The 24,879-nt window shown below is 28.0% G+C and overlaps 2 protein-coding genes across 4 annotated transcripts; both read left to right on the top strand.

Moving 5' to 3' along the window:
- Window positions 1-135: 135 nt before the first annotated feature.
- Window positions 136-15,633, top strand: LOC105196622 (acetyl-coenzyme A synthetase). Its single transcript, XM_039453265.1, has 17 exons — window positions 136-988; window positions 1,794-1,878; window positions 2,017-2,136; window positions 2,560-2,767; window positions 2,994-3,469; window positions 4,225-4,402; window positions 4,611-4,832; window positions 5,048-5,277; window positions 7,148-7,306; window positions 10,942-10,971; window positions 11,111-11,230; window positions 11,686-11,893; window positions 12,122-12,597; window positions 13,360-13,537; window positions 14,051-14,272; window positions 14,487-14,716; window positions 15,199-15,633. Exons 2-17 carry the CDS (start codon window positions 1,831-1,833, stop codon window positions 15,364-15,366), a joined length of 3,273 nt encoding a protein of 1,090 aa, XP_039309199.1. The 5' UTR covers window positions 136-988; window positions 1,794-1,830; the 3' UTR covers window positions 15,367-15,633.
- On the top strand, window positions 15,476-24,205 carry LOC105196620 (4-coumarate--CoA ligase 1). 3 transcript variants are annotated; one of them, XM_039453831.1, is made up of 9 exons: window positions 15,476-15,615; window positions 18,986-19,071; window positions 19,208-19,327; window positions 19,778-19,985; window positions 20,213-20,688; window positions 21,447-21,624; window positions 22,079-22,300; window positions 22,559-22,788; window positions 23,259-24,205. In XM_039453831.1, exons 2-9 carry the CDS (start codon window positions 19,051-19,053, stop codon window positions 23,412-23,414), a joined length of 1,611 nt encoding a protein of 536 aa, XP_039309765.1. In that variant the 5' UTR covers window positions 15,476-15,615; window positions 18,986-19,050; the 3' UTR covers window positions 23,415-24,205. The 3 variants fall into 3 exon arrangements, with proteins under 3 accessions (XP_039309765.1, XP_011160940.2, XP_039309764.1); XM_011162638.3 differs by lacking the exon at window positions 15,476-15,615 and adding an exon at window positions 16,103-16,784; XM_039453830.1 differs by lacking the exon at window positions 15,476-15,615 and having other exon boundaries at window positions 18,277-19,071.
- Window positions 24,206-24,879: the final 674 nt, after the last annotated feature.

A 24,879-nucleotide genomic window follows, 5' to 3' on the forward strand; every position in this document is an offset into this window, starting at 1 on the left:
TACTGATATTTCTTATGTGGTGTTTTATATATTTTTAAATTCATCAAACTAACCGCAAGACATACGTGTGTATATATATGTATATATATGAGTGTGTGTGTGTGTGTGTGTGTGTGTATAAAATATGTTTTTTACTTGTTTTAGTTTGTCTTTTATTTGTTTACAAGTTTATTATATCCTACATACCCTAATTTTCAAGTTATGGATACTTAAAGAAAATGTTTGAAGTATTTGCCTCGTGCATCAACATACGTTACTGCGCGCCTTAATAAAGTTTTAATAAATTTGGCTTCGTCAATAAATAAGGTGAAACATAGAAAAGCAGAATTCTCAGCATGTTGTCTCAGTAATCATTTGCAAAATATTTTTTTAAAAATATTATCTGCCTGTTGAATGCTTTGCACACATTGAAGATGATATAGATAAAAATGTGTGTTCAGCATTCGCCCCACTATGGAATAAGAAACATTAAAAGTCGCGGTAATATTTCTTGTTCTTATCAATGGAGGTACAACAACTTCACCAAGGATTTCTTCAACTTAAAGTGTACGTACTCTTCTTAGTCGCCAGCGATCGCATGCTCGCAACTTAAATGTATCACCACTTTCACAAGGCCATCTATCAATGAAAAATCGATGATTCGGAATTTTATATATCGAAAAGTGTTGTTGGTAAAATTCAATTTTCATATTCATTTATGTTATCACGGTCATATAATATATCAGTATATGACGGCTATTCCAGCATAAATGTATATTATAATATTATTTTACCGCTTTTACAAAACAGCATTTAGACTCAGTAACTCGCAAGCATAAGATATTGACTGCCTGAAATTCTATGCAATTTGTATTGAATATTATTGCTGGATATTATTTGGAAACATTAAATAAAATCGAGACGTACGTTGGCGAGCATTTCGAATATTATCTTCAATTATCTATAACTTGGAAACAAAAGTATATAGATAAATCTATAGACTAAACAAGTAAGAAATATATATATATATATATATATTTACATATATATGTATACTAAACACACATCTTTGCGTCGATTCGTGTACGATGGCTTTAATGTGCACTATAGCACATTATTTCATCCAATTCAAATTCGCTATTAGAATTCGCAAACCTACACTTCTATTTATAGTCTTTCCTGGAGAAACGAGAATTCCCTGTTAAAATCTGTCTTTATTTTACACAATACGTTTTGTCATACAGAAAACAAAGCCGGATGCGAACAAAAAATCCTCATTTCTTACTATAATGAATATAGATATTAGACTGTACATGTAATGAAGATATAGTACTCTTGTACATTGACTCACTTTCGAAATAAAGACTTCGCAGTATTAATTGTGCATAAAATGATAAAGAGATTACTTTCATACTTTGTCTTGTTCATCTATAAGTATTTAATTTGACTTATAAAAATTAATGACAGCCTAATATTATGGAATATCGAGGCATACATAAATTGAATTATCAAAACTATCAAATAAAACCATATGAAAAATGCTATAAAAATATAAAAATGTTATTGGTATATTATTTAAAAATTACAATATTATTAATAATAGTATTAGTAACAAGTACTAGTAATATTGTTGTATTTTTATAAAATTTTTGTAAAGTATATGAAAAAATTATTTGTTTACTGATGCTACACTTTAACAATTTCTTATATCACCAGCGCGCGCACACACACACACACACACACACACACACACACAAAACTTATCAATTTTCCGTTATCTAAGATAATTATAAAACGCTTTATTTATGAAGCAGCTTTGTAGAGTGACGCATTTAGAATTCTATATTGACAATGGAAAATTCAAAAATTTTTGACAAAATGGTTGAAAATAATCCAAAGGTAAGTACTAAAGAAATCGATTATTTAAAAAAAATTGTAAATGATTGAAGTAAAATATGTAAATTGAAAACACATTACGCAAAGGCATTGTGATAAGTGATAACAATTAAATCTATTCTGCTCATTTATTATTTTCAGAATGTTACCATAGAAAATGGCATCTACAAGGGACTAGTGAAACATAACTTGGGTAATTATGGAAGTCTTGGAGAACTTTTGTGGATTAATATTAACAATAATGGAGATAAAATTGCACACGTGAGTAAAAAATTTTAGTTTAAAATAACAAAAAATTTGACTAATTTTGATAACTTGTTATATTAGACTTTACCGTTAAATAAAACATTTTATTTTCATATCACGTAAAAAAATTATTAAATGAATACAATAAATATTTTATGACTAATACATCAGTAAATTTTTCAAAACGTAATTTAATAGGCATCACAAAAGATAATTAATCTGAAAGATATAATAAAATCAATGTAAACAAAATGTTTATAAACTGAATGATAGTAATTGCAGTTATATAATGGATACATTTTATTTAATTCTTGTTATAGTAAAAATATGTAAAGATTAAATCTTACAGAATTATGAAATATTCTTTCAATTAATTGATACTTATGTAAGACAATTAACTTTTTGTATAATTTTGAAACATTTTTTATAATAATATAGTTAGACGCACGTACTGAAGAAACAGTGACGTACACGGAGCTACAAAATAAAGTCGTGAAATGCGCTTTGTGGTTACAAAAACAAGGAATAAAATCAGGTGATGTTATCACTGTGTGCACTGATAATCATATCAACTCCATTGTGCCCTGTTTTTCTACGGCTTATATCAACGCAATCTTCAATCCATGGTACGAAAACATGGACTCGAGTAAGTTTTATTGCGATACTTATTATCAAATTGTTATCACATGTTATTACACATTAAATTTTGTTAGAGAATTAGAAACAATGCAATGCGATAACAATGCGCGCAAGTACTATTTTGCTTTATGCATATTAATACTCATTACTCTTAGACACATCTTTTTATTGTTTGATTGTACAATAATTTAGCATAACTTTTGTTTTTCTATTTATGAATTATTTGTCATTAGAAACTACATTGTACTACTTGCAAATGACGATGCCAAAGATAATCTTCTGCAGCGAGAAATCGGTGCATGCCATCTTGAGCGCAATTAAAGAAAAGAATTATAGTTGCAAAGTGGTGGTTTTCGGCAAGCACGTTGGTGCAACTTCGTTCTCCGATATCCTGGAAGAATGCAATAATACAGAAGCGGCAAATTTCCGTTATGTTAAACTCGACGATATCAAGCAGACAGCGTGTATTATGCATTCCTCAGGTACCACGGGGATGCCGAAAGGTATCGAGCTGTCCAACTGCTCTATGATAGCTCTCGTTCAAACAAACAATACGAACTCGATCAATGGGCCATCACTTTGGTACTCCAGTCTCTATTGGATGACTGGGATAATGATGAACTTCTGTGGGATTGCACAAAGCTTCACAGCAATCATCTATCCGGAATTTGACGAGGAAATGACCTGCCGATTGATAGAAAAATACAAAGTAATATTATTTTACCGAAAAATTATTTTTTATCGAATAAATAAAATAAATAAAATTTTGATATGTAAAGTTTTCTACTTTATAGTAACAACTGAAGTATTATCGCATTAATATAGTCCTACTCGCTACATAAATTTTATAAGTAATTTCAGTAATTTAGTCTTTACTTTCTCTTAAACACTATAATAAAGTTAATTAAATTTTTTTACAATAAATTTTAAATTTCCATTTTTAGTTTAAAGTAATAATGTACAGAAATAGCTTTTTCTATGGTAACAATAATTATAATAAGCCATTGCTATCAATTTTCCATCATTACTTGTTATATGATGTGCATTTAAGTATACAGAATTTTATTTTAATAAATTAATAGAGAATTAACGTCTTATTAATCAAGATAAATGCAAATTGTAATTAAATGTATCTTGATTGCACATGTATTTATTGATATTGTAAATTATACAATTGATTTTACATTTGGAGAATGTCCAATGTTATTTGCGTCATTTCTTGTATAATTGGACAGTATAATCTAAACAAAAAAAAAATTTTGTAACATTTTGCGAGGTTTTTAATAACTAATCTTCATTAATCAAAGTCATAATTTGCTTATAAAAAACTTTTTTACTTAATTTAATCTGTTCTATTTGTCTACAATACATGGCGTAATTATGAAAATCTGTATGCAATTTATGTTTATATATCTGATTATAATGTGATAGTATTTCATAGAATAATTTTATTTTATTGTCTAGATACAAGATGTATTTCTTAACACAAGCATGGCCACTCGGTTACTTAAATCCGGTTGTGTGAAGAAATACCAATTATCATCTTTGAAATTTATGAAAATTAGTGGTACATCAGTTAAGCTGATAGTCCTGGAAGAATTGAGACGCATTTTGTCACATGTTCAAATATTGCAATGTTACGGTAAATATCCATAAAAAAATATTTCCAGATACCTAAACGTGTCTGATAAACGAAATTGTGCAAATCTCTAATTCCATACAATGCTAGCAATTTACAATATATTTATTTTCAACGAATTTCGAATACAAAGAAACACGTAGATGACAATTTACATATGTAACACTATGTTACTGTTGTAAAATTTTATTTGTATTTTTCATATTTTTAGGAATGACAGAACTTGGTGATCACGCAACAATGCAACTACCAAATAGTAAGAACGCATCTTGCGGGGTACCCGTCAAGAATGTACAAATAAAGATCGTGGATCCAGAAAATGGGACAATACTTGGTTTAAGTCAATCAGGAGAAATATGTATAAAACATCAAAGTTTAATGACTGGTTATTATAAAAATCCCGAGGCAACAAAAAATGTGGTGGATGAGGAAGGTAAGGAGATTTTTTATCTTATAATAATCATAAAAATATAATTTTGTTAAAGAAGGTTAAATAAGTCGGTTTATTAACGCATGCAGACTAAATAAATTAAACAATTCTAAAATAAATGGGAAGTGTACTAAATAAACAAATAAATAAATTATATTACATAAAATCCGAAAGAACATAATTAATAGCATAAATGTGAATTTTTGGAATATTTATAGGATGGATGCATTCTGGTGATATAGGTTATATGGATAAAAACGGAGAATTATTTATTATTGGTAGAATAAAAGAATTGATAAAGTACAGAGGTTATCAAGTATCCCCTGGAGAAATCGAAAATGTTTTACATTCGCATCCATCAGTGTTGGAAGTTGCAGTAATAGGAGTGCTTCACGCAATAGATGACGAACATCCTCTTGCCTTCGTCAGTAAGAAGCCTGAGGCTAAGGTATGAATTTTTAAACATAATGTGATGATGATTTTAAACTTAATGCCTTTCGATAATTAAATATTTAAAAAGTACCTGACAAATAAAAATCATGCGCAGTTAATGATGAGCAAGTTTTAATCTTTCTTAAGGCTCCTGAGTACTCGCCGCGGCCATATTGAAGTCGTGACGTCAGAAGCGAGAAATTGCGTGAAATGACACGTAATTTTGTCCGACATGCCATTTGTAAATAAAGCCAATTTGGATAAAACAAACTAAGCAGATGACTTTAAAACACTTCTAAATATCGGTCACGACTATCCTTTTTCCGCCTAACAATCAGTAAATAGTTGTAAAAAGCATGTAAAGTGAAGCAATTGAAACAGGAAAACACATGGGCACATAATTTTGTCCGACGTGCCATTTCTAAATAATGCCAATTTGGATAAAACAGACTAATCAGATGGCTTTAAAACATTTCTAAATATCGGTCACGACTATCCTTTTTTCGCCTAGCAGTCAGTAAATAGTCGTAAAAAGCACGTAAAGTGACGTCTATTCAGACAGGAAAACACACGGATAGCTATTAAAAGGAGTGAAAAATGTACTTTTATGTATAAAATTCAAAGAAACTTTACTCGCGGTCCATTTTTACGAATTTGGTAAATACGAGACAAGTCATGTTTTTACAATGAAACACATAATAACAAAATGACATGCACGATAACATTTCATCGTCAATCTGTCACGTTTCACGTGTATTAGTTCTAATTTTGTCCCCGACGAAATGTCGCTACCATCAACGCGGAGTTCTCGGCTGAGGAGTCAAGAGCCTTAACGTTAATAGTGCATTGAGTTTTTAAACGTTTTGGCTCTACTTTAAGTTATCATTGGTACGTAAAACAGATTATGATAAAAAATGAATAATAGTCGTTAACTTGTGATGTTGACACTGATGATGACAAAGCGAGGATCGAAACGTTTGCTAAATTTTATAAAAGTGCATTAGCGACAAATTGTACAAAAAATTGGCGTTTAGTTCTGCTTGTCTCTTAGCCCCTGTTTATTGATATATATATATATATATATATATTGATATATATTGATATATATATATTGATAATGGTAACATATCGATAATTTATTTACATTTTTAACTATTAAAAATGTAAATCGGTAATTTAATTGATATAAACGCGATAATGTCAAATAGACATAATTTGATATGTCTGAATTCTACTTTATCAACATATTCAATCTTTTTCATATTATCACATAAATTATCGATATTATCGATATGTTACCATAAAAGTTCTTATCATATGAACATGAACTTATTTTGACAGCTGACCCAACGGTTATCGTAATATCTTGTTATTAAATTGATATTTTGTTGAAAACATTAATTGTGCATATGTAATGTACAAATATGTTTCCTATAGTAGTAATTTCTTAATATAAATATCATTGCGTAATTATATGACAACCTTAATGTCAAGAGGTACCCTTGTGGTACCTTCGTTATGTCACCATGCCTGAGCGCGCGAAATGTCAGCTCAGTGATTCGTAAATTTTAATCGCGAATAATTTGAAAACCATTATACCCTCGACATTTTCGTATTAGGATTTTGTTCTTAGAATTTTCCAAAGAATCCGCTCTTAAAATGGGATGCGAGCTTTCTGGGACACCCATATATATATATATAAATTTTAATTTATTTTTCTTTACAGTAAATTAAATTAAATGCTGCTTGTATTGATAAAATATAATGTTTATAGAAAAACGCTAAATTTTTTAAAATATTTATACAACAATGTTTACTTTTTAAAATAGAAACTTTTTTTATCTATTAAATAAGGCTTTTACAATAGTTTCATATTTTTTGTACAGGTGACAGAACAGGAATTGATAGACTTTGTAGCGAAGAATATGATGGATATCTATAAACTACGTGCAGGAGTAATATTTATAGATCGCTTTCCGTATACGGCTACAGGAAAAATGTCAAAAAAAGATTTGAAAGCAATGGCCAAAGAATTGTTAAAATATAATAACTAATTAATTACAATTTTTTCAAAAATAAAGAAATTTGTAAATGTGCATTCCTTTAATAGGACATGATATTGAACAAATATTTAGAAAATAGCTATTTTAATAAAATGTATAAATATAAGTTATACATTATACTGTTATCAAAATATAGTTTTAAAAATATTTATCCTACTAATTTCTAAAAAAATTTGATATATATTAATATATAATAAGAGAACATAGACAGATATACGTATGAAAACACAAACAATTAAAGATAAAGTTTATTTAGTTACAATTTGATTTTCATACTGATATTTCTTGTGTGATTTCATATACATTTTCAAATTTATCAAATTAACCACGTATATGTCTTGCGGTTAGTTTGATAAATTTGAAAATGTATATGAAATCACACAAGAAATATCAGTATAAAAACCAAATTGTAACTAAATAAACTTTATTTTTAATTATTTGTATATATATATATACAGGGTGATTATTAATGACTATATATATATATATACAGGGTGATTATTAATGACTGTTCTTACTTTTTACCACAGGAGCACGCATTTGTAATTTCTAATATAATAATATGTTAGAAATACGTATCCGTCGGTAAATCATGTTCTTATGGTAAAACGTGGAAACAATTATTAATAATCACCCTGTATATATATATATATATATATATATATATATATATATGTATGTATGTATGTATGTATGTATGTATGTATGTATATATGTATATATATATATATATATATATATATATATATATATATATATATATATATATATATATATATATATATTTATGTAATTGTTAAGCTAAAGATGTATAAATTTTTTAATGAACAAGACACTTTTAACGAATCAGTATTTGTGTTAGACAAATATATATTGTAAGTTAAATATTGCGAAAATTTATGTAACGAAAATGTAACATCAAGTTTTAAATTCTAAAGTGGAAAAGACACATACATATACGCGCGCCCGAGCGCACATCAAATGACGTTAACACAAACTTGTTATCAATTTCATTGCTTTTTTCTATTTTGCTAAGATAAATGGCATAAAATGTCGAATGAGGAATACTAAGATAGGTGATGAAAGACAGCATTTGACTCGCGCATTTAATGTAAACAGGCTTTATATGGTCTGCGATAAAGATGTTATAGATACATAGAAATACTCACGTGATGGACAGTGAGTAATTGCTGGTAGTTTATTTCTAGCAACGTATCATAGTACATCCATTATTTAGTTGTCTACTGAATACCAGTCAAGGATGATATTCGCGTAGTGGAAAACTTTTCAAACACAGCATCTTCTTTTATATTATAATCGACGTTACTTGTTGCTCTTTAAATTTCTTTTTTTTTTTTCATTCACAGCGGATATCTTGAGGTTTATAACCAAAGGTAGGTTAAGCTTTTTTATAATTTGAAATTTCCTTACTACATGTATAAACATAAATCAGTCAAGTTTGCCGTGATTTTATTTATATTATTTATAGTGAAAAATATATTTTATGCAACAGTTTTCTTGATATATGTATTTTTGACACAAATGAGGAAATAATTTTATATTGGTCAATTAAAATGATTATGTAAGACTCTCATGATAATATTATTGTAGTATGAAATATTTTGACATTCAAATAACTTAAACGTCTAATGCAATTTTTTTAATGGTACATATAACAAAATTATTTTCAAATTTATATTATAACAAAATCATATTTTCCATCTGTCATTTATGATTTATGATATGCTAAATTTAATAATTCAGGGAATAGTGTCTTTAGTAAAGACATTTACCTACCTTTTTTACAAACGACTAGTTTCCAAGTATTTTAATATCGCTTTTAAAATGTAATAATGTCAATATGTATATTTGATAAATCCTATAAGTAACAAATGTAAATGAGATGTTGTCTTTTTCAAAGAATTTAAATATAAAGTTATATTTTATCTTTATAATTTAGTTTTTGTTTGCAAATGATTAGTAGTTGTTCTAAAGATCAACTGCTACTACTGTAAGTATTCTTTTTTTAAATAAATGTATCATACAGTCTAATCATAAGATAAAATCAACATTTGTACGACCGAATGGAAATAAATGATTTTGCGGCTAGAGTGTTATTGCTTTAATAACGTAATAATATTTAATGTAATAATAATTATATAAGAATGCAGCTAGTTATACAATTAATTTTTAAATTTCTCACGTTTATGTTTGCAATAATGCATGTTGCTGATCGGGAATAGAAACGTAGGAAATTCAAAAATTAATGTTACAGCTAGTTGCATTCTTACAATTAATTTAATATTATTTATAAATTTAACTTCTATTGACAAGTGAAACTAATACCATTAACACTATAAGTGAAACTAATATTATATAACACTTTTATTGCCGTTTAAAACTGATAAAACATATTGCGAATGTAATAAAATTATAAATAAATAAAAAACAAACTAAAATAAGTAAAAAACATCATATGGACATATGTCTTGCATACCTTAATTTTCAAGTTATGGATGATTAAAAAAAATGTTTGAAGTATTTGCCTCGTACATCAACACACGCTATTGTACACCTTAATGAGTTTTTAATAAATTTGACCTCGTCAAAAAATAAAGTGACACTTAGGAAAGCAGAATTCTCAGCATGTTGTTTCAGTAACCATTCACAAAATGTTTTTCTTAAAATATTATCTGCCTGTTGAATGCTTGCTAAAGATGATACGGATAAAAATGTGTGTTTAGCACTTGCCCCACTGGAATAAGAAACATTATGATTCGCGGTTACATTTTTTGTGCTTATCAATGGAGATACAGCAACTTCAGCAAGAATTTCTTTGACTTGAGGTGTAGGTACTCTTTTTAGTCGCCAGCGATTGCATGCTCGCAACTTAAATGTATCACTACTTTCACGAGGCCATCTATCAATGGAAAATCGATGATTCGGAATATTGCGGTAAGTGTTCTTGATAAAATACGACCTTCATATTCACGTTATCACAGCCATACAGCAAATGTATAACGGCTATTTCAGCATAAATGTATATTATAATATTATTTTATCACTTTTACAAAACAGCATTTAGAACAGAAACTTGCAAGCATAAGATATCGACTGCCTGAAATTCTGTGCGATTTGTAACGCTGGATGTTACTTGGAAACATTAGACAAGGTCGAGACGTACGTTTCGAACATTTCGAATATTATCTTCAAGCACCTATAACTTGGAAACAAAAGTACGTAGATAAATTTAAAAACTAAATAAGTAAAAAAAAATATATATATATATGTATATTAAACACACATCTTTGCATCGATTTGTGTACGATAGCTTTAATGTACACCAGAGCGTATTATTGTATCTAATCAAATTCGCTATTAGAATTCGTGAATTTTTACACCCATATTCGTAGTCTTTCCTCGAACTATACGAGAAAGTAATTCATTTTGTTGTTATACACTTTAACAGTTTCTTACATCATAAGTGCGCGAACGCACATAAAACTTATTAGTTTGCAATTATCTGGGATATATAAATATAAAATGATTTTTTTACGAAGCAGCTTCTAAAGTGACGCATTCAGAATTTAACATTGACAGTTTGAACTTCAAATATTTCTGACAAAATGGTTGAAAATAATCTAAAGGTAAGTACTAAAGAAATCGATTATCTATAAAAAAAATTGTAAATGATTGGAGTGAAATATGTAAATTGAAAACACATTACGCAAAGGCATGTGATATGTGATAACAATTAAATCTATCATGCTCATCCGTTATTTCCAGAATTTTACCATAGAAAATGGCATCTATAAAGGCCTAATAAAATATAACTTGGGTAATTATGGAAGTCTTGGAGAACTTATGTGGATTAATATTAGCAGTAATGGAAATAAAATTGCACAGGTGAGTAAAAAATTTCAGTTGGAAATAAGAAATAATTTGAATAATTTTAATACCTTGTTATACTTGACAACACCGTTTAATAATAGGTCTCATTTTTGTATTGCGGAAGAAAATTATAATATAAATAAAATATTTTGAGACTTCGGCAAAATTTTTGAAACGTTTTAATAGGCATCTCAAGCAGTTATTCATTTGAAAGAATAAAATATATATAATAGATTTATTATTAAATAATATTAAATGTATATTTTAAAAAAATGTAAAATAAATGTTTATAAACTGATTGTTACTAGTTGCAGTTATATAATGGTTATATTTTATTTAATTTTTGTTATAGTAAAAATTTGCATAAATTAAATCTTACGGAATTATGAAATATTTTTTTAATTACTCGATACCTGTGTAATACAATCAACTTTTTGTGTAATTTCAAAACATTTTTTATAATCATACAGATAGACGCACGTACTGAAGAAACAGTGACGTACACGGAGTTGCAAAATAAAATCGTGAAATGCGCTTTGTGGTTACAAAAACAAGGAATAAAATCTGGTGATGTTATCACTGTATGCACTGGTAATCATATCAACTCTATCGTGCCCTGTCTTTCAGCAGCTTATATTAACGCAATCTTCAACCCATGGTACGAAAACATGGACTCACGTAAGTTTCTTTGTGATAAATATTATCGAATTGTTTTCATATGTTATTATACATTAAATTATGTTAGAGAATTAGAAATGCAATGCGATAACAATGCGCGGGAGTACAATTTTGCTTTATGCGTATTAATACTTATTATCTTTATAAATATATCTCTTTATTGTTTGATTATACAATAATTTGGCATAACTTTTGTTTTTCTATTATTTATGAATTATTTGTCATTAGAAACTACATTGTACTATTTGCAAATGATGACGCCAAAGATAATCTTCTGCAGCGAGAAATCCGTACACGCCGTCTTAAGCGCGGTAAAAAAGCAGAATTATAGTTGCAAGGTGGTGGTTTTCGGCAAGCACGCTGGTGCGACTTCGTTCTTTGATATCCTGAAAAATTGCAATGATGCAGAAACGGCAAATTTCCGTTATGTTAAACTCGACGACATCAAGCAGACAGCGTGTATTTTGCATTCATCGGGTACCACGGGGATGCCAAAGGGCATCGAGCTGTCCAACTACTCTATGATAGCTCTCATTCAAACAAACAATATGAACGTGACCAATATGCCATCACTTTGGTACTCTAGTCTTTATTGGATGACTGGTATAATAATGAACTTCTGTGGGATTGCGCAAAGCTTCACAGCAATTATCTATCCGGAATTTGACGAGGAAATGACTTGCCGATTGATTGAGAAATACAAAGTAATATTATTTTACGGAAAAATTATTTTTTATCGAATAAATAAAATAAATAAAATTTTAATATGTAAAGTTTTTTACTTTATAGCAACAATCAAAATATTATCGCATGTAGTCTTACTCGATATATACGTTTTATAAGTAATCTCAGTAATTTAGTTTTTACTTTCTCTCAAATACTATAATGAAGTTTTTTAAACTTTATTACAATAAATTCTAAATTTCTATTTTTAGTTAAAGTAATAATGTACAAAAATAGCTTTTGCTATGGTAATAATAATTATAATAAGGCATTGCTATCAATTTTCTATCATTACTTGTTATCTCATGTATATTTGAGTATAATAAATTTTATTTTAATGAATTAATAAAGAATTAATTTCTTATTAATCAAGTTAAATGCAAATTGTAATTAAATATATCTTAATCGCATATGTATTTATTAATATTGTAAATTATACAATGAATTTTACATTTGTAAATTACACAATTAATTTTAGAGAATATTCAATATTAATCGCGTCATTTCTTGGACAGTGTAACCTAAACAAAAAAAATTTTTGTAACATTTTACGAAATTTTTGATAACTAATCTTTATTAATTTAATTAATAATTTTTTTATAATAAACTTTTTTACTCAATTTAATCTGTTTTATTTGTTTACGAAACATGGATTGATTACAACAATTTATACGTAATTGGTGTTTATACATCTTATTATAATTTAATACTATTTGATAGAATAATGTTATTTTATTGTCTAGATACAAGATGTGTTCCTCAGCACAAACATGGCCAATCGGTTACTTAAAACCGGTTATGTAAAAAAATACCAATTATCATCTTTAAAATTCATGAAATGTAGTGGTACCTCAATTAAGCCTATAGTGCAAGAAGAATTGAGACGTATTTTGTCACATGTTCAAATATTGCAATGTTACGGTAAATATACATAAAAATATATTTTTAGATACCTAAGCGTGTCTGATAAACAAAATCATGTAAATCTCTAATTCCATATTATGCTGACAATTTACAATATATTTATTTTCAATAAATTTTGAATACAAAAAAACACGTAGTGACAATTTACATATGTAACGCTATCAATTTTACAGCAATATAGCAGCATGAAAGTTATTTCATGTTGTTCGTATAAAACACCATTGTGGAATTCTATAAATTATTATGGCAACAATTATTAAGCATAACAATAACATTAATTTTGAATCGGATAATATAAAATAACAATATAAGTTGACAAAAATTTGCTGCCAAATTGTTATTCCAATACATTAATTTGACAATAAATTTGAACTCAATTGCTACACTTTCCTAGAGTCATAGATGTTGTGATTGCAAGCAACATGTATGCATTAATACACATTGCTGACTAAGTTAGAATATTTTAATGTCTATGTTGTGTAATTTTATTTGTATTTTTCATATTTTTAGGAATGACAGAACTTGGTGATATCGCAACAATTCAACTACCAAATAGTAAAAATGGATCTTGCGGGGTAGTAGTTAACAATGTACAAATGAAGATCGTAGATCCAGAAAGTGGAAAAATACTTGGTCCAAAACAACCAGGAGAAGTATGTATAAAACATCCAAGCTTAATGACTGGTTATTACAAAAATCCTGAGGCGACGAAAAATGCGGTGGATGAGGAAGGTAAGGAGATTCTTTATCTAATAATAATCATAAAAATATAATTTTGTTAAAGAAGATTAAATAAGACTGTTTATTAACGCATACAGATTAAATAAATTAAAGAATTTTAACATGAATGGGAAGTGTATCAAATAAACAAATAAATAAATTATATTTTATTAAAGCCAAAAAACACATTTAATAGCATAAATGTAAATTTTTGGAATATTTATAGGATGGATGCATTCTGGTGATATAGGTTATATAGATGAAAACGGAGAATTATTTATTATTGATAGAATAAAAGAATTGATAAAGTACAGAGGTTATCAAGTATCCCCTGGAGAAATCGAAAATGTTTTACATTTGCATCCAGCTGTGTTGGAAGTTGCAGTAATAGGAGTGCCTCACGCAATAGATGACGAACATCCTCTTGCTTTCGTCAGTAAGCAGCTAGACGCTAAGGTACAAATTTTTAAACATAATGTGACCAGGATTTTAAACATAATGTCACTCGATATTTCAAAATTAAAAAGATCCGACAAATGAGTCATATACAATTAATGATGTGCAAGTTTCAATCTTTCCTAATGTTAATAATGCATTGACTTTTAACTTTTCTTCGAGTTATCTTCAGTATATAACACACATTCCGATAAAAAATATATAATGGCTGACGTTTGGTGTTGATACTGATGACGATAAAGCAAATATCGAAACGACTGGCGTTTGGTTCTGCTTAGCTCATGATTATTGATATACACACACACACACACACACACACACACACATCTTTGATTTATTTTATTTTTCAGTAAATTAAATTGATGTTGTGTGTATTGACAAAATATAATATTTATATAGTAATGTTTACTTTTTAAGAAAGAAAAAATTTGTTTATGTGTTAAAGTAACTTTTTTTGCAGTAGTTTAATGTTTTTTGTACAGGTGACGGAACAGGAATTGATAGATTTTGTAGCGAAGAATATGACGGATATCTATAAACTACGTGCCGGAGTGATATTTTTGGACCGCTTTCCATATACGGCTACAGGGAAAATGTCGAAAAAAGATTTGAAAGCAATTGCAAAAGAACTGTTAAAATATAATGACTAATTAATTACATTTTTTTCAAAAATAAAAAAAATTACAAGATTTTATTCTCTAACAGAACATGATATTGAACGAATATTCCAAAATTAGTTATGTTAATAATGTATGAGTTATATAATAATACTGACTTGTTATCAAAATATAGTTTGAGTTATAGTTATAAAAATATTTATCCTATTAATTTCTAAAAAATGTTAATATATAATAACAAAACATAAATCGATGTATGTATGAAGACACAAATAATTAATGGTAAAATTTATTCACTTACAATTTTATTTTTATTCTGATATTTCTTGTGTGATTTTATATATATTTTCAAGTTTATCACACTAATCGCAAGACAAAGATACATACATACATACATACATACGTACGTACATTCATACATACGTACGTACATACATACATATATACATACATACATACATACACACACACACACACACACACACACACACACGCGCGCGCACGCGCGCACGCACACACGCACACGCACACGCACACGCACACGCACACGCACACGCACACGCACACGCACACGCACACGCACACGCACACGCACACGCACACGCACACGCACACGCACACGCACACGCACACGCACACGCACACGCACACGCACACGCACACGCACACGCACACGCACACGCACACGCACACGCACACGCACACGCACACGCACACGCACACGCACACGCACACGCACACACACACACACACGCACACACACACACACACACACACACACACACACACACACACACACACACACACACATACACATATATAATTGTTAAGTTTTAAAGATGTATAAGTATTTTAATCAACATAACACTTTCAACAATCCAGTATTTGTGTTAAATAAATATATAAATAAAATATTTATGAAACAATGGAGCAAAAATTTATATCACGGAAATGTAACGGCAATTTTTAAATTCTGAAATGGAAATAACACATACGTGCTCGCACGCTGCCCGTGCGTGCGAGAGTATATCAAATGACGTGAACAACAGGCATGCTATCAATTGCATCATCTTATCTATTTTTTTAAGATAAATAGCATAAAACGTTAAGTGAGAAGTATTAACGAAGAAAGACAGTGACATAGCAAAATTTTTGATTTGCACAGACAATTCAGACTTTATATCGTTTGCGAAATACATATTACAAAATTAAAAGTACTCACGTCAATAGCCAATCGACTATTGCTAGCAGTTTATTGCTAGCAACGGATCACAGTACATCGTTACTCCGTTATTTACTAAATACCAGTTAAAGACGGTATTTGCGTAGTGGAAAACACGTTTAGTTTTCAAACACGGCATCTTCTTCTATATTGTAATCGTTATTGATTCTTCTTCAAATTTCTTCTTTTTTTCTTGTTACATTGAATATCTTGACGTTTATAACCAAAGGTATTGTGCATCTTATATTATATAACATTTCTTTTATACAGGGTGTTTTGCAATCACCGAGCAATATTTTAACAGCGTATTCTGGATGTAAAGTGGAGCAGAAAAATCTTAATACAAAAATGTCGAAGCTATAGTAGTTTTTGAATTATAACCGATTAGAAATAACCAGTAATGTCGCGTAGAATTCGCGCGCTTAGGACCGTAGTTGGACCCTCATCGGTATATCATTTGTCACTGATTTTACATAATATTAATTTTTACTATACATCTGATTCCTAAGAACGTCACTAATTATTACTGTTATAATTATTAAATTTTATAGTTTTACAATTGCGAAACAAGAATTGATTAGCTTCAGCATATGTGATTAACATATCAAAATATTCTTGTAATCCATTTTTATTTTATCACACTGTTTACACACTGTAATTATATTTTGATATTATACTTTAAAAAACTTTGTCACGTATTTTTTATGCAATATTGACTCGTTATTTACTTAGCAAGCATAATATAAATTGACATCTGTTTCCTATACATTTAGTAGTTACATTCAGTTTGTATGAACTTGTGAAATCAGTAACAAATGATAAACTGATAAGCGTGCAATCCAACTACTGAACGCACAAATTCTACGCGACATTACTGGTTATCTTTGATCGGATATAATTCAAAAAGTACTATAGCCTTGACATTTTTGTATTAAGATTTTTTGCTCCACTTTACATCTAGAATACGCTGTTAAAATATTGCTCGGTGATTGCAACACACTCTGTATAAACATAAATCAATTGAGAATGTTGTGACTTTATCAATATTATTTTTACGGAAAAATAAATTTTACTGCAGCATTTATATAGATATTAGATTTAGACAAATGAGAAAATAATTTTATATTGGACAATCAAAATGATTATATAGCTAGGACACTCAAGCATTATACTGCTATTGTTTAAAAGTTTTGACATTCAAATAACTTAAATGTAATTTTCTAAATAATATAACAAAATTATTTTTAGATTTATATTTCAACAAAATTATTTGTTCCAAAATCATATTTTCCATATATCATTTAAGATTTATGATTTGCTAAATTTAATAGTTCAGTAAATAATGTATTTAGTAAATACTTTTACTTATTTTTTTTACAAACAATTATTTTCTAAATATTTTAATATTCCTTTTAAAATGTAAAAATGTTAACATGTATATTTGACAAATTTAGTAAATAACACAAATGCTGTTTGTTTTTAAGATGATTAAAATATAAAATTATATTTTGTTTTCATAATTCATTTTTTGTACTCAAATGACTAGCAGTTGTTCTCAAGATCAATTATTATCATTTTATGCAAAATTAATACTTAGAACTCTTTATTTAGAAAGTGAGTCAATGTATAAGGACATTCCCACTATTCCTAAGTGCATGTATTTATACGTAATCTTAACATTTGAGATATTGGGATTTTATTTGTACATTTATTGTTATTACTACCATATAAATGTTTTTTGATACAAAAATTTTTAATGTCAAGGATATAATACTTTTTAAATTGTTAACAATTAAAATTGATCAATTGTTACGCGAATTCAATTAGATTGCTTTAGTGAATAATACTGGTACACATTAAAGCCATTGATTTAATCTAACTGATTTAATCTAACAATAAATGTACAAATAAAATCCCAATATCTCAAATGTTAAGATTACGTATAAATACATGCACTTAGGAATAGTGGGAATGTCCTTATACATTGACTCACTTTCTAAATAAAGAGTTCTAAGTATTAATTTTGCATAAAATGATAATAAAATTGCTTTTAAATTTTGTTTTGTTTATCTGTAAAAATTATAAGTATTAATATCAATGTTATAAAATATCGAGTCATACATAAATCAAATTGTCAAAACCATACGGAAAATAAAATCATACGAAAAAAAAAAAAAATAAAAATATGGCCAAGTTATAGATTATTATTGAAATAGTGCAATAATAATTTTTTCATATTCTTGTAATTTTTTTTGCAAGAAGAATTATTTTTATGCTCATGATACACTTTAACAATTCTTACAATATTCATGTCACACATACAACAAACACACATACATATCCACGTAAACATTTTTCAGTTATCCACGTAACAGTTTTCAGTTATCTAAGATAATTATAGAATGTTTTATTTATGATGCATTTTTGTAGAGTTGATATTGGATTGCATTCAGTGTCCTATATTTACAACCTGAAACACAAATATTTCTGACACTATGGTTGAAAATAATTTGAAAGTAAGTTCTAAAGCAATCAATGATTTAAAAAAAAATTGTAAATGTATAATTAAAGTAAAATATGCGACTTGAAAACATATAACGCACAGGCATTGTGATAACAGCTAAATCCGTCATGCTTATCTATTATTTCCAGAATTTTATCATAGAAAATGGTATCTACAAAGGGCCAGTGAAAAACAATTTGGGTAATTATGGGAGTCTTGGAGAATTGATGTGGATTAGTATTAAAAACAATGGGGATAAAACTGCATATGTGAGTAAAAAATTATAATTAAAAATAACGAAACGTTTAAGATAACAATTTAAAACAATAAAACATTTGAATAACTACGACAACTTGTTTTATCGTCATCGTTCAGTAACATATTTAATTTTTAATTTTGTTACGTAAGATGGTTATCAGATGAATGCAATAAATACCTTGAAACTGCCATTTTGGCAAACTTCCAAAAGATGATTTAATAGGTATCTCAAGAAATAGTTAATCTAAAATATATATTGAAACAAATATAGACTAAGTTTAATAACTAAATGCAAGTAATTTTAATTATCTAATGATTACCTTTTATTTAATTTTTATTATAATAAAAATTTGTATGAATTAAATGTAATGAAATTATAAAATATTATTTTAATTAATTAATAAGTATGTAATACCATTAATTTTTTCTGTAATTTTTATACATTTTTTATAATAATGCAGTTAGACGCAAGTAGTGAAGAAACAGTAACGTATACGGAGCTGCAAAATAAAGTTGTGAGATGCGCTTTGTGGCTACAAAAACAAGAAATCAAATCTGGTGATGTTATTACTGTATGCACTGGTAATCATATTAATTCTATTGTGCCCTGTCTTTCAGCAGCTTATATCAACGCAATCTTCAATCCATGGAACGAAAACATGGATTCGCGTAAGTTTCTCTGCAATAATTATTATCAAATCTTTTTCATATATTACTATACGTGCGATTATATTAGTAGATTAGAAGTATTTCTGCTAACAATGCGCTTAAGTACATTTTTATCTTATACCGTGTCTTAATACTTAATAGACTCAGACATAACTTTTATTGTTTGATTGTATAATAATTTGGCATAACATTGATTTTTCTATTATTTATGAATTATTTGTTACTAGAAACTATATTGCACCATTTGCAAATGACGACACCAAAAATAATCTTCTGTAGTGAGAAATCCGTACACGCCGTCTTAAGCGCGATAAAAGAGAAGAAGTATAGTTGCAAGGTGGTGGTTTTCGGCAAGCACGTTGATGCGACTTCGTTCTCCGATATCCTGAAAAATCACAATAATGAGAAAATAGCAAATTTCTGTTATGTCAAACTCGACAACATCAAGCAGACAGCGTGTATTATGCATTCCTCGGGTACCACGGGGATGCCAAAGGGCATCGAACTGTCCAACTACTCTATGATGGTTCTCGTTCAAGCAAACAATATGAATGTGACAAACATGCCATCACTTTGGTACTCTAGTATTTATTGGCTGTCTGGGATAATAATGAACTTTTGTGGGATTGCACAAGGTTTCAAAGGAATTCTCTATCCGGAATTTGACGAGGAGATGACCTGCCGATTGATTGAGAAATATAAAGTATTATCATTTTACCTGAAATGTATTTTTATCGAATAACTAAAGTAAAAGAATTTTTATATTTAGAATTTCCTATCTCAGAGTGATAACTAAAAGATTATATCATCAATATAGACCTACCTGCTATATTAGTCTTACAAGTAATCACAATAATTTAGTTTTCAGAGTTTCGTAAATGCTATGATGAAATGGAGTTAACTTCATTACAATAAACTGTAAATTTTTATTTTTAGTTAGTAATTTACGGTATTAACTTGCTAATGTTAATAATTATTATGTTAATAATTATAATAATAGCATTGTTATTAACTCTTCATTAGTGCTTGTTATCTGAAGTGCGTTTGAGTATAACAAATTGCATTTTAACAAATTAATAAAGTATTAACATCTTATTAATCATAAATATAATTGTTATTAAACAAGCATACCATATTTGTTAATCACATATATATTTATTAATATTAAAAATTACACAAATGATTTTGAATTTGTACGAGGTATCCAGAAATAATGCGTCATTTCTCTTTAATCAGTTAAAGTAGATTAAAGTAAATAAAAAAGTGTTTTAACATTTTGCGAGATTTTTAAGAATTAATCTTATTAATTTTTATAATAGAGTTTTTTTTTTAAATTTAATCTGCTCTATTTCTTCTCGACACATGACGTGATTATTACCTGACACCCTGTATTTAATTGATTTCTATATCAAATTATAATATGACAGAAACTAAAAAAATAAATTATTTTATTGTTTATAGATACATGATATGTTTCTTTGTACAAGCATGGTCAATCGGTTACTTAAATCTGATTATGTAAAGAAATATCCATTATCATCTTTGAAATTTATAAAATGTGGTGGTACATCAGTTAAGCCGGTAGTGCAAAAAGAATTGAGGCATGCTTTGCCACATGTTCAGATGTTGCAATGTTACGGTAAATATGAATAAAAAAATATTCCCAGATAACTAAATGTGTCAAATAAGCAAAATCGAGAAAATCTCTGATTTCTTATGATGCTGGCAATTTGCTATACATTTGTCTTCTACGAATTTCATAGAAATCAGCAATATGACAGCACAGTGTGATTCTATAAATTATTATATGGCAACAGTTATTATAGCATAACAACAATAGCATTAATTTTAAATCAAATGATTTTGAATTACAACATAGACTGACGAGATATTGCCGTGAAATTGTTTCCCTAACTTATCAATTTGCCAATAAATGCGTATTTAGCTGCTACAATTCTGATAATCAGTACATGTTATGATTGTAAGCAATATATCAACATTAATACAAGCACGTTACTATCTGGGCTAAAATATATTAATGTATGTTTATACATGTACGTTGTAAAATTTTGTTTGATTTTTTGTATTTTTAGGAATGACAGAACTTGGTGGTATTACAACGATGCAACTACCAAATAGTAAGAACGGATCTTGCGGGGTACCCGTTAAGAATGTACAAATGAAGATCGTTGATACAGAAAGCGGAAAAATACTTGGTCCCAATCAGCCAGGAGAAGTATGTACAAAAATTCCAAGCATAATGACTGGTTATTATAAAAATCCTGAGGCGACGAAAAACACGGTGGATAAGGAAGGTAAAGAGATTCTTTATCTTATAATAATCATAAAAAATATAATTATGTTAAAGAAGATTAAATTGGACTATTTATTAACGCATTTAAATTAATTAACAAATAAATTAAACGGTCTCTATAAATTAAACGGACATAACCGGAAGTGTATCAAATAAATAAATAATATTTTATTATTTTTATCTAAATAAATTATATTATATGAAATACAAAAAAAAACATATTTAATAGGATAAATGTAAATTTTTGAAATATTTATAGGATGGGTACATTCTGGTGATATCGGTTATGTAGATGAAGACGGGGAATTATTTATTGTGGATAGAATAAAAGAACTCATAAAATATAGAGGTTATCAAGTATCTCCTGGAGAAATCGAAAATGTTTTACATTCGCATCCAGCAGTGTTAGAAGTTGCAGTAATAGGAGTGCCTCACGCAATAGATGACGAACATCCTCTTGCCTTCGTCAGTAAGCAGCCTCATGCTAAGGTAAAATTTTTGAAGCACAATGTCGTAAGAACTTTCAATAATTAAAAATTGAAGAAGTATCGGGCAAATGAGAGTCATGCAAAATTAATAAGGTAGAAGTTTGACTTTTCTTCAAGTTATCATCAGTATGTAATCAGTGGATTTGGACGATAAATAATAATATCGTTGACTTAATATCAGCACTAGTTATGATTTGATGCGGTAATCGAAACGTTTACTAAACTTTATAGAAATACATTACTGATAAATAGCACGATGTTCTGGCATTTGTCTCTCCTTATTGTTAGTTCCTTAATATATTTATTGATACATATATAAAGTTTTATTTATTTTATTTTATAGTAAATTAAATTAAATCTTCTGCGTATTGATAAAATATTATATTTTTATTATATTATATTATTTTTTAAATAGAAAATCTTTTCATGTATTTAAATATTTTTTTTTGTAATAGTTTATTTTTTGTACAGGTGACAGAACAGGAATTGATAGACTTTGTAGCAAAGAATATGATGGATATCTATAAACTACGAGCAGGAGTAATATTTTTGGACCGTTTTCCATATACGGGTACAGGGAAAATTTCGAAAAAAGATTTAAAAGCAATAGCAAAAGAAAACTGTTAAAATATGATGACTAATTTATTACAATTTTTTCAAAAATTAAAAAAACTATAAACGTGTGTTTTCTAACAAGATATAATGTTGAATAAATTTTCAGAAATTAATTATTTTAATTGATATCATAAATGGTTAATTTATTATTTACTTTTATCATTAAAATTATCTGCCAATGCATTACAAATGCACAATATTTCAAATTTGTGCACTTTTTGCATGCTTATGTGGCAACGAAGCATACTCATGTCGCTACATTTTATTGGTATGACAAGTTTCTTAACTTGAATAGTCGTCATTTTTAACGATTAATATCTTGCTTCTCAAAGCAAAGCAATGCTTTTTGTTTGCCAAATTCTTTTATTTTGTGCCAAAACACATTGATTGAGTCTAAATTCATCAAAATCGGAAGTGAGGGCCCTAAACTGAAGAATTATCCAAAATTATTGCCTATTTTCCTAAAAACTGTTCAGGCAGATGCTATTTGCCTAGAAAAATAGCATTTAAACACAAATAAATGAATAAAAGCTATTTGAATCAGGCAGATAACATTTGTCTAGTTAGATACTAGTTTTCTAAAATAACTACTTATTTGCCTACGACATATACATTTTCAAGTTTATTAATCTATGCGCAAAAAAATTTTTTGAAACACAGGTTTAACAATAAGTTGATATGCGTTCTTTCAAATACCAAAATACGCATACAGAAACACTTTTTATAATTGAAAATTAAATTATCAATATTTCTTAGTGTCGATTTTATATTTGATATATAAATGTTTTATATCCTATTAAAATCAGACATACAAACGAGAGCGTGCACGCGCAAAAATACACGCGCACGCACACAAATAGATATTTTAATGTGAATCCATTAAGATAGTTAGATAAGCATTAATGACGCCGTTTATGCGTACAGTGCGTACAATAAAAGCCTTTCAACATGATGACTCCACATCCACTAATAAATTTATCTTGTCGGTCATTTTCACATTTATGGACGATCATTTACGGCTGGTCCGGTTTGTCTGACTATGGTCATGATCGTAAAAATGACTCAGAAGATAACACGCAATGCCAAAACAGGATTGCAAGGCATTTATTGCGCGACGTGTACATGCAAAAGCCATAAATGCCTTAACTCACAAAGTTGAGCAAATATCAAAACATACTCGAAACGCATGCTTTGTCTCTATTCATATCAGTATATTATTATTCTTAATTATCTTAGTAACATCAAAATATATTTTAAAAATATTTTATAATAATATATATTAAAATATATATTAAATATATATTCCTAGTTTTAATTAAAATATATATATTAAAAAATATATATTAAAAAAAAAAATTAAATAAATAATTATATATATATATATATATATATATATATCCAAATAAGACACAATATAAATTTACGAAGAATTACATTATAATAACTATTATAATATTTTAAAATATTTATACATTGT

The sequence above is a fragment of the Solenopsis invicta genome, chromosome 9 (genome assembly GCF_016802725.1).
Source record: "Solenopsis invicta isolate M01_SB chromosome 9, UNIL_Sinv_3.0, whole genome shotgun sequence".
NCBI classification, from domain to species: Eukaryota; Metazoa; Arthropoda; class Insecta; order Hymenoptera; family Formicidae; genus Solenopsis; species Solenopsis invicta.

Excerpts from the sequence above, each read along its gene's own strand:
- LOC105196622 (XM_039453265.1), top strand. The coding sequence starts at position 1,831 with ATGGAAAATTCAAAAATTTTTGACAAAATGGTTGAAAATAATCCAAAG. Across the intron at positions 5,278-7,147 it reads GTAAGAAGCCTGAGGCTAAG|GTGACAGAACAGGAATTGAT; the intron begins GTATGAATTTTT and ends TTTTTTGTACAG. Across the intron at positions 14,273-14,486 it reads AAATGCGGTGGATGAGGAAG|GATGGATGCATTCTGGTGAT; the intron begins GTAAGGAGATTC and ends GAATATTTATAG.
- LOC105196620 (XM_039453831.1), top strand. The coding sequence starts at position 19,051 with ATGGTTGAAAATAATTTGAAA. Across the intron at positions 19,986-20,212 it reads GAACGAAAACATGGATTCGC|AAACTATATTGCACCATTTG; the intron begins GTAAGTTTCTCT and ends ATTTGTTACTAG. Across the intron at positions 20,689-21,446 it reads GATTGATTGAGAAATATAAA|ATACATGATATGTTTCTTTG; the intron begins GTATTATCATTT and ends TATTGTTTATAG.